Here is a 9,885-nt window from a genome sequence, read left to right on the forward strand (position 1 = left end):
ACTCACGGGAACAAACCCTTCTGTCCACATCCTTCCGTGGCTGCTGTTCCCAGGACACACGGTGGATCTTCACCTCAGCTTCTGCTGCTGCTATTTCATCTTCCCGAGTCCTTTCATACCTCACTGACTCCCGTTGTCTCCTTCTGTCACCGTCAGTGTCACGTGTCACTCTCTGGTCAGTGGCGACCACTCTCTCTTCCCTCTACTGAAATTGGCGTCTGCGTTGCTCAGAGACCTCTATGTCCAGCTCACGTTGGCGATCGATCCTCCTCTCCTGCACAGGATCTTCCCTCTGTCTTCTGCAAATTCTCTCGTCCTGTGGTTCTTCACACTCACGGGAACAAACCCTTCTGTCGATGTCCTCCCGTGGCTCCACTTCCCGGGACACACGGCGGACCTGCACCTCAGCTTCTTCTGGTGCGAGTGTACCTCACTGACTCCCGTTGTCTCCTTCTGTCAACTTCAGTGTCACGTGTCTCTCTGTGGTCAGTGGTGGCCCCTCTCTCTTCTCTCTCTCGTGTCTGGCGGCTGCGTCGCTCAGAGACCTGCAGGTCCAGCTCACGCTGGCGATTGATCCTCCTCTCCTGCATGGGCTCTCTCCTTCTCACATCATCTGTTTCATCCCACTGCTGATCCTCATCTATTTCTCTCTCTAGGTTTTCAATGTCACGTTTCCTGCTCTTCCCTTCTTCACCAATCTCTGTCTCTAGCTCCCAGGTCTCATCGTACCTGAGGTCAATTTCTAGCGGTTCCTGGAGGTGTGACTGATGTGGGCGTCTGGCATCCAGGCATTCAGGTTCTCGTGGCTGGTGGCTGCTCTCTTCAAGTGCTTTTTGTTCCAACTCATGTCGGTGGCGGCGGCTTCTCTCTTCTCTGAGTAGTTCAGGTCTGCGTGGCTGATCGTAACTTCCTCTATCTGCTTCTTGTGGTTGCTGGGTTCTTTGATCATGGGCTGGTTCACGTGGTCGACGGCCACTCCACCGGTTTGGCAGTGGTTGAGCTTCACAGGTCTGGCTGCGACTCCTCACGTCTGCCAGTTGTTCTTGATGTTGCCTCTGCTCTTCCCGCAGCCTGGGCTCCTGGCCTTGTCCATCTCTTCTGCCTGGCTCCGGTGGTTGACGTCTTCTCTGGCTGGCCCGTTGGTCGCCCAGCTCTTGGCTTCGTTCTCCGTATTCCTGAGGGATGGGTTCCCCCGGCTCGCTGCTTCGGGTGGCGTCCTTTCTGCTCTGCGTGTGACGTTGCTGGTTCCTCGTTCCCTCGAGACGTTCAAGCTCTCGGACCCTGGCGTCTCGTTGCAGGTCGGGTTCACACTGGGGATGATGGTTCCTCTCACAGGTTTGTTGTTCCTCCTCCTGGAGTTGCTGACGGCTTCCTCTGGTCTTAACTTCAGGCTCTCGGAGTGACTTGCTGCTGGTTGTCAGCTTTGTTCTTTGCAGAAGGTACGGTTCCTTCGGCAGATACCAGTAGCAGGCCTTGGCCACTCTGAAGGCCAGAAGCAGGAACTCATTGAAATCTATTTCTCCATCACCATCCCACTCCAGAAAGTGCAGAATCTTGTCAATCGTCTGAGGGTCGTGTGGCTTCTGCAGGGAAAACACAGGGAAACAAGAAAGGGATTTTAGCTTTCCTGCTCCTTTGTCAGGGAAATGCAGACAGGGACAATCGCAATCTTTACTCCTCCCCATCCCTCACACCCTCACTTTTATAACTCAGCAACAGCTCCATGTCTCTGTTCTCTCTTGTCCTGGTTGTTCCCTGGCTGCAGCTTCTCTTTGGGATATGTTGGATCCCTCTGCTGGCTGCGTTCCCTTCCTACCTTTGAAGGAAAACCCCATGGTTCATTCTCCAGCTTTTGCCCATTTGCTCATGGCAAAAGGAGCTGGAAGAGCTGTCGAAGCAAAGGAACCCAACTGCCAACTCAACTTGGTGAAACCATCCCAGTCTTGCTTTCCCAGGAATCATCCCTTCTCCAGAAGGAGATTTTGCAGTGGTGGCCCCAGGCCCTCCCCTTGGCAGCAGCACTCACAGCTATGGCATCTGCAAACTCCCTCTCGATGAACTCCTTCATCTTCCTTCGAGTGAGGCTGGAGCAGTCTCCATCTTCTTTCACCTGCTTGTGGAAGACGCTGATGATGGTGGAGATGCTGTCCAAGAAGGGAGACATCTTCCTGCAGATTCAAGCAAGCCTGCAAGAAAAGGTGCAGACCTAAGGATGGAAGGTTTGGTCGCTTCTGAGCGTGAAAAGAGGATGGAGGGTGTTCTGTCCCGGTTAGAAGGCAGAATTGTGTCCCACCTCCCTTATCCCTCAGTTTCCCAGGTAGAGAGGTAAATAAGGAAGGCAGGGGGAATGAAAACCTTGCACCAAATTGAAAATTAACAAAATGAAATATATATTTAGCAGGGAACAGAAAGGAAGAAGGGAAAGGGTGTAACAGGGTACAGAAAGGAAGAAGGGTAGGGGTTTAACAGGAAAGGGGGGTTGTAGGAACAACAAGGCAAGGAAGATTAAACTTCCAAATATACAAAACCCAAATGCTATGCTGAGGCTCCCCGGTGCTGGATCTCGCTGGATTGAGGTGGATTGAGGCTGGATGCACAATCCTTGGACGTGGATGGAGGCAGGGAAGAGTCTGTAGATCAGGCCCAGGTCTCCAAGATGGCCACGGCCACGTGTAGCACAGGGAGCAGCAGAGCAGCGTGTGCCCAGGTACAAGGTCAAAGGAGCAAGAGCCTGAGCAAGAGAGCAAGAGGAAGAAGAGGAAGAGGCGTGCCTTTCTCACCCCTTTTATAGACCTTGGCAGGAAGTCCTGAAGACAGGAAAAAGGGGAGTGGGAATAGGACAGGTGTACGCCCCTTTCATTCAGGCTTGTACCTGGTTTAGGGTTTCAGATCTCCACCCACCAGGGGCAGCAGGTTTCGAACCATTACAGAGGGTCACCGGGGTCGGGCTGCAAATGTTAATGGGACTTTGGGTGCCGTGTGCTGTGTCTGCTCCTGCACCATGGAGAGCCCAGTTTCACCAGAGCACTGGGAAGAAATTCAAATGCTTGGGGGTTTTAGTGGGAAGGGGAGTGTCCACCAACTCTTCTACTGGTGTATATGGATGACGTTGTGTATGGGATGGCAGGATGCCTGCGTTTATGGATCACAGAGAGAGAACAAGGGGTGGTGACTCAGGAGATGCCCCAAGAACCCGTCCCCATGGGGCTATACTTATGTTCCCAGGATGCATGCTGCTACCTCTGCCTGGCACTGAGATGCACCAGCTTCTGTGAGGCAGTTAGAGGATGTCAGACAAGATCCAGATGGGTCAGACAGGTAGAGTGCTCACAGGGGGTTAAAACAGGGCCTGTGGCTGATACTTCCATGGCCAGCAGAAACACAAAACAATGGACAAAACTTTCCTTACAGCATCAGTTCATAGAATCATGGAATCACAGAATGGTTTGTGTTGCAAGGAACCTTACAGATCATCTAGTTCTAACCTCCCTGCCATGGGCCGGGACACCTCCTGCTAGAGCAGGTTGCTCAAAGCCCCATCCAGCCTGGTCTTGAACACATCCAGTGATGGGGAATCCACAGATTCGCTGGGCAACCTGTGCCAGGGTCTCACCACCCTCACAGTGAAGAATTTCTTCCTAATGTCTCAACCTCTATCTCCCCTCTTCCAGTCTGAAGCCATTCCCCCTCACTTTGAAGCACATTACCTCTTGTCACGACTCTCCTGATGAAGAGACTCTCCCCATCTTTCCTGTAGGCCCCCTTTAAGTACTGGCAGACCACCAGAAGGTCTCCCTGGAGCCTTCTCCAGGCTGCACAACCCCAACTCTCAGCCTGGCCTCACAGCAGAGGGGTTCCAGCTCCCTGATGGTTTCCATGGCCTCCTCTGGACCTGCTTGAGCAGGTCCGTTTCTTTTTTACGCTGGCGGCCTCAGCACTGAACAGCTCCAAGTGGGTCTCATGAGGCAAATAGATTTTGGCTGGAGGAATTCAGATCACCTAGGTCAGAGCTGCTTATTTGGTATTACTGAGATCTGCTTGGCAGAAAGCCGTGCTCCTGTTGGAGCTTTGCATCTGGAAACCTCAAAAGCCACCTTCTTTCCTTCCTTCCTCCTCGCAGGATCCCCACACGTGGTATCAGGGCTGAGATCTGAGATCTGGGATCTTGGTAACGTGTGCGTACGCACGGACACGCGTGGACCTCTGCTCACCAGCTCCTGGGCTTGGGTATTTCAGCCCAAAACGGAACGTTTCTCCAATCTGTTCTGATTGGAAGGTGACTCCAGGAGCTGACTCCAGGCCAAAGACAGACCCAACCCCCATCTCCTTCTTTCCCTTGGCGAAAAGCTGCCTCTACACCCAGAGACTCAACACACAAACAACACAAACCAACGCTGCCCTGGATATAAACACCAAAGGCTCTCACAAAACCCCACGGCGGGAACGACGCTGCCACCCAACAGGAATCCTGCAGAAATCCCACCTCCGTGCCTGGAAAACGCGCGTGTCGGGAGCGACTTACCCAAACCACCAACGGGATCGAGTGGGGTTCCTGTGAAGCCGTGCGGAGCGATGGGACCCGAGTCCTTTTATAGGGTCCTTGACAGAGCTGCCAAAAGGAGACACCCTTTTGTGGACGTTGTCCTGATTCATCCTTGGCCAAACCCAGCTGCACCTTCACGTCCTCAAACGGGTTATTTAACTTATCATCCCCTTCCCTATCATTTTAACCCAGAAATAGCTGTTGCCATGTGGCAATTCAGGCTGGTTCCACCTAATCCAGACTGTAAAGTTACTTTGCTGGCTGATTGTATTTCAGATTTTAAAAAGTCTGGAGCAGCTACGAAGTGTACGTGTGTATTAATAGGAGGGTGCCTTTTTATATTTGCAAGAGTATGAATTTATATCTCTATAAAACACGCACATAAAAATAGGACCAGAATGAAATCCTGGGGACGGGGACAGAAGTTCTGGTGGTGGCAGAGCTCACTATGAGCAGACCAGGACCAGTTGAGATTGGATGCCCCGTGATTTTGGTACTGCAATGCCAGAGATGATTTTTCTTTGTTTTTTTTTTTTGTGGAGTTCCTCCAGCACCTTGGGCCTGAAGTCGATGGGGTTTGGGTCTGGCTCTTGCTCGTAGAAGGACAGAAGAAGACACAAGCACTATGCAAATGATGAGATCCCTGAATCCTCCAGATCTTGGCCTCTGTGGTGTCCTTGCAGAGTGTTTTATTTTCAGTGACTACTTAAGAAGCCTTTTTGTTAAATTCTCTGGCTTTTTGTTGAGGCGAAAAAAACACCCGACCGCAAAGAACGTTTTTAAATGGTGAAGTTGGCGAGATGAACTTTTGCCCAAAAAAATGTCTGTTCAATAAGCGATAACTTTTCATTGAGAAAAATCACGATCAAGCATTTTTTTTGTATTAACTGTCTTCCACGAATGACTTTCATTTCAACTCTGCTTGATCTTTAATTAAAAATGAAAGCAGAAACCTCTCTGCTGAGAGGTCGATTCATGTTGAATCTTCATCTGGTTGCCCAGGGCAGCTTTTGCTGTAATTACCTCTACAATCTTCTTTTTTTTTTTTTTTCATCTTTTAACAGTAAATTAATTAGAGACCAACCGATTCCTTTATTAACCCCCAACTCTCCTGGCACACAGAGCAAATAAGGAAGACACCGGCCGTGCCACCTGGGCCCCTGCTTTTGGGTTTGGAGGTAGGATGCTGCCTTGACAAGCGTGACGGAGACATTGCAGAGAGCCTTCAGAGCATGAACTTGTCACGCAGCCTTGGGTGAGTGGCTCATCTGGCCCATCTGTAAGGGCAGGATCATACTGGGTGTAGGAGCCTAATTAATTAGTGCTGGTAACACCTTGGGGATACTCATACAAGTGCGTACGAAGGATTGTTACTAACCATGCTTCATTTTTGGGCTTTTTTTCAAGATTAAATTATACTTGTGCAAATTATACCCCACCTGTGGGATAATAATACCCTTGGGAAACTGTAATTTTATGGTAGATTGGAGTTATTATTAAAATTAGAGTATTACAGTGCAGCTTGGTGTCCTGTACCAGGCAGTAATCCCCTCGGCAGGCGCTGGGGCAGCGCAGGATGGTCGGGAGCAGCCAGAGCAGAGCTTGGCCATCGAGCAGGACGAGGCACCATCACATTTTGGCCATGAGCTCGCCAGCTTTCCCGTGCTTTGCTGCCCTCCCCACGACAGAACGATGAGTTTCAAAGCACGTTCTTGGCAGCCCTCAAACCCCCTTTTCTCCAAGGGCTTCATCTCCTCCAAAGATGTTTTCGTCAGGTGGGATTTGGGTGAAATTCTAAAAGCTGTTACCCAAGAGGGTGGGTTCCATCCTCCTGCTTCTTCCCCAGTTCTGTGCCCATCTCCGTTACTCTTTACATAGGGTGACCCAACTTCTGTTGCAGTTAATCTTAGAGGAATTTGGCTCCTTGTGTGGTCTAAAAAAGACCTTTTCTCTTCCAACACCACTCAGGTTATCAGGACTCTTAGACAAGGATTTGTGTCACTGGGTGATTCTCACGTTCTCCTTAAAATGAACCAAAAAAAACCCTTCTTAACATCAAATATGACGTTCCTGGTGGCAAAAGTAGTATTTTTGAGAATAGAGAATGTAATTAATGTGTCCCTCACAGGGCTTGAGCGAGGAGGTTGGGTTTTTATTGATGCTGCAAAAGGTGGCAGCTGATGGACAAAGCGACTATGGGGGGATGGTTTGGTCTGGTGAATTTAGACCCTAGAGGCAGAGAGCTAATGGACAAACCTCCAGCTGAGGTTTATTTTACTAGAAAAATGGACTTCTCTGGCAAATGAAACATCTTGAGGAATGTCTTGGGTGCAACGAGGTTTTGACAGATAGGGGATGAAATTTAAGTCTTGGCTCTCTCATTGAGTGTCCACAGATGTCATGAGGCAGTTGAGAACTTCTTTTTGCTAATATAATTTTTATCAGTAGCAGAACAGCCTCGTGTACTTTGTGCCTAATACATTTTTTGACTTTGAAACCACATCATTTTTGTGGCATAGGTTGGCCAGAGCTCTGAGCAACCTGCTCTAGTTGCAGATGTCCCTGTTCCCTGCAAGGAGGGTTGGACGAGCTGAGCTTTGAAGGTCCCTTCCCACCCAAACCATGCTAGGATTTTATGTACATTCTGAGGAGAGTTTTGAAATGCTGGTTTTTCTGATTCAGCACTTAGCAAATTGTGAAATTCTGGGGTGTCCCAGGGGGGTGACGTTGTATTTTCCAGTGAGGTCTCTGCGGGCTGCTTGTCACCGGCCACAGAGCAGGAGCTGTGGGTGCATTCATCCTGTGCTGATGGGGTTGATAGGTCACCAATGAAAGATAGCATGATGAAAAACAGGCTGAGCATCACCCTCCCTGCGGGATGCTGGGCCAGCTTGGTGGTCCAGCACGTCTGAACCCCCTAATAAACCCCTCTGACTTCACCAGCCTCCTCGTGCCCTCAGAGTTATCCACATTCCTCTGGGCATGTCTGGATGAGTGCCCGGGGACCTGGTACCCCAAACTGCCTGAACTGACTCCAAGTTTGAGGTCGGCTCCAATTCTGCGTGGTTTGCATGTCAGCTTTTTAGCTCTGCCCTCCCAGTTGTTGCTGGGACTGGATGTACCCAAATAATCATTTTTTTTTCATGTGTTTAATGTATTCTCCATTCCTTCCTTCGGAGACTTCCGTAGCTAATAGGGATTTTTGATCTTCGTAGCGTGCTCCACATTCTCCTTGCTTCTGAGATTATTAATAAGTGAGGTTAAATAGGACAAATCCCTCCCCTTTGGTGTTAAGCAGCTGTTTATTCTTCTCACAGCAGACATGAGAAACGCCTGGAGCAGACGGATGCTGAGAGGAACCTGCTCGGGTCGGCCGTGCTGTTGTGTCAACCCAGACTTCTACCTGCTCTGAAGACACCTCTGACAGGGGTGTCACATCCCTGCCTGCAGGGAGCAATCCATGACCTTGGCTAAGTTGCAAAGGCAGCTGAACAGCAGCTCTTTGAGACTACCCACCCCGAAGACACACCTGCAGCCCTCCCTCCAGCTGCACCCTGGAGCAGTCTTGGCCCTACGTCCTGCAAGGGATGGGTGCTCAGGTCTTCTGCACCACCTCACATCAGCCTGGCTGGTGGCTCAGAGCCAGGCTGAAGGCACACGCTTGCAGCAACACAGCAGGACACTGGTTTTGGCATTTTTTTCTTCAGTTTTATTGCTTCACTTACAGAGGCAGAGGTGGCCTAACAGAGAGGTCTCTAGGCATGCAGAGCTGAGGACAAAACAGGGGTGTGGAGCACAGGGTGAAGAAGGAATTGGGCAAGATAAGACAAATAGACATGCAAAAACCCAGAGTGGGACTGGACAAGAGGCACCTCTTCAGAGGGTAACCCTCACTTGGGGCCTCCTTTCAGCCTTCATTGTGGTGGCCACTGATACAGAGACTGCTGGAGCTGTTGCTCTAGAGCAGGCTGGATTTGCTGACGAGCGTCTTGTTGCTGTGCTGGACAAGATGGAGCCTGTGCCCTGCTAAGCTCCTGCTCCTTGGATCCAGGGAGCTGGTGGAAAGTTTGGTCTTGCTGCATTCCCCAGGGCTCGGGATCCCAACGAGGGCTCACACCCTGCTGTGGGGGCAGCAGGTTCTGGGTCTCATCAGGGTTTGGGTCTTGCCAAGGGGCCTCACAGACCTGGGTCTTGTTTGGGTCTCTTCCTTCTGTCTCAGAGGCACAAGTCAGGTCCTGCTCTACTGACTCCATCTCTGGGCTCTGGGGGTAGTCTGAACCCTGTCCTGGTGCCTCAGTTTCTTCAGCCTGGTGGGTTTTTGGGTCCTGTTCTGATGTCTCAATCTCTTCAGCCTTATTTCTGTATTGCTCTGGGCTTGCAGTGTCCAGGATCTCAGCTCTTTCTGGATCCCCTTCTGGTGCCTCAGTTCCCTCATCCTGACGATTGTCCTGGTCCTGGGCTGGTGTTTCACCCTCCTGGGTTTGATGGTTGTCTGTGTCCTGTGTCTCTGTGTCCTGGACCTGATTGTTCACACCCTGCTCAGGGGCATGCTGGTTGTGAGAGACCTTCTCCCCTTCATGCAGCCCCAGCAGCAGGTCCCCATCTGCCTTCTCTTGTGCTCTCAGCTCTTGACCCTCTTCCAGCTCCTGGTGCTGCTGGAGTGGCTTGTAACAAGCCTTGGCCACCTGGAAGACCAGGCTGAGCAGCTCGCTGAAGTCGACCCTGCAGTTGCTGTTGTCATCCAGGAAGCACAGCACCTTCTTGACAGATTTGGGGTCCTGGGGGTTCTGTAAAGAGACAAACGGTGTTGTCAAAGCTCATGAGCCATTTGTGCCATCTCTCTAGGGGCATTCGAGCAGTCTCAGGGCAGAAATCCAACCCCACATCCTCACACCCCCGAGCTCTACAAGCTGCTGGCACTGGGAGGAAGAACAACCTCTCCTCTTCTTTGCAGACCCTGGGCTTTGAAGGCAGTCAAGTGTCTTGTACACGGTGTCCTTCACCCACCACCAGCCCAATCCCACCCCAAGGCAGATCCTCACCTCCATCACGTCCCCAAACTCCTGCTCGATGAGCTGCCTCAGCTCCTCCCTGCTCAGGGGGCTGCAGTTGCCGTCGCCTCTGGTGCACATGTAGAAGGCAGCAACGATGCCATTGATGTTCTCCTGGAGCTGGGCCATCTCCCTGCGGGACTGAGGCAGCCTGTGAGACAAACAGACCAAAAAGAGGCTTTTTTGTTTGTTTATCTGGATGTTTTTCAGTTAAGTTACTCTTAAACAACACAGCTGGGCAGGCAGAGAGAGAAAAAAGAGCCAGAGAAAGGCACAGATGAAAAAGAAAGA

At 50.9% G+C, this 9,885-nt stretch overlaps 2 protein-coding genes across 2 annotated transcripts; both read right to left on the minus strand.

The window, feature by feature from the left end:
- Positions 1 to 434: 434 nt before the first annotated feature.
- Positions 435 to 2,164, minus strand: LOC103777401 (trichohyalin-like; the record flags this gene model as incomplete). The annotated part of the gene is made up of 2 exons (XM_008944956.1): positions 2,027 to 2,164; positions 435 to 1,583 (listed from the first exon to the last, which is right to left on the minus strand). Coding segments are annotated over exons 1-2 (1,287 nt in total), but the record flags the coding sequence as incomplete, so codon positions are not given.
- Positions 2,165 to 8,457: 6,293 nt separating this feature from the next.
- LOC103777412 (cornulin-like) lies at positions 8,458 to 9,723 on the minus strand. Its single transcript, XM_008944968.1, has 2 exons — positions 9,586 to 9,723; positions 8,458 to 9,330 (listed from the first exon to the last, which is right to left on the minus strand). The coding sequence occupies exons 1-2, from the start codon at positions 9,721 to 9,723 to the stop codon at positions 8,458 to 8,460; spliced, it is 1,011 nt and encodes a 336-aa protein (XP_008943216.1).
- Positions 9,724 to 9,885: the final 162 nt, after the last annotated feature.

This window comes from Merops nubicus, unplaced genomic scaffold, assembly GCF_000691845.1.
Source record: "Merops nubicus isolate BGI_N331 unplaced genomic scaffold, ASM69184v1 scaffold5330, whole genome shotgun sequence".
In the NCBI taxonomy this organism is placed as follows: Eukaryota; Metazoa; Chordata; class Aves; order Coraciiformes; family Meropidae; genus Merops; species Merops nubicus.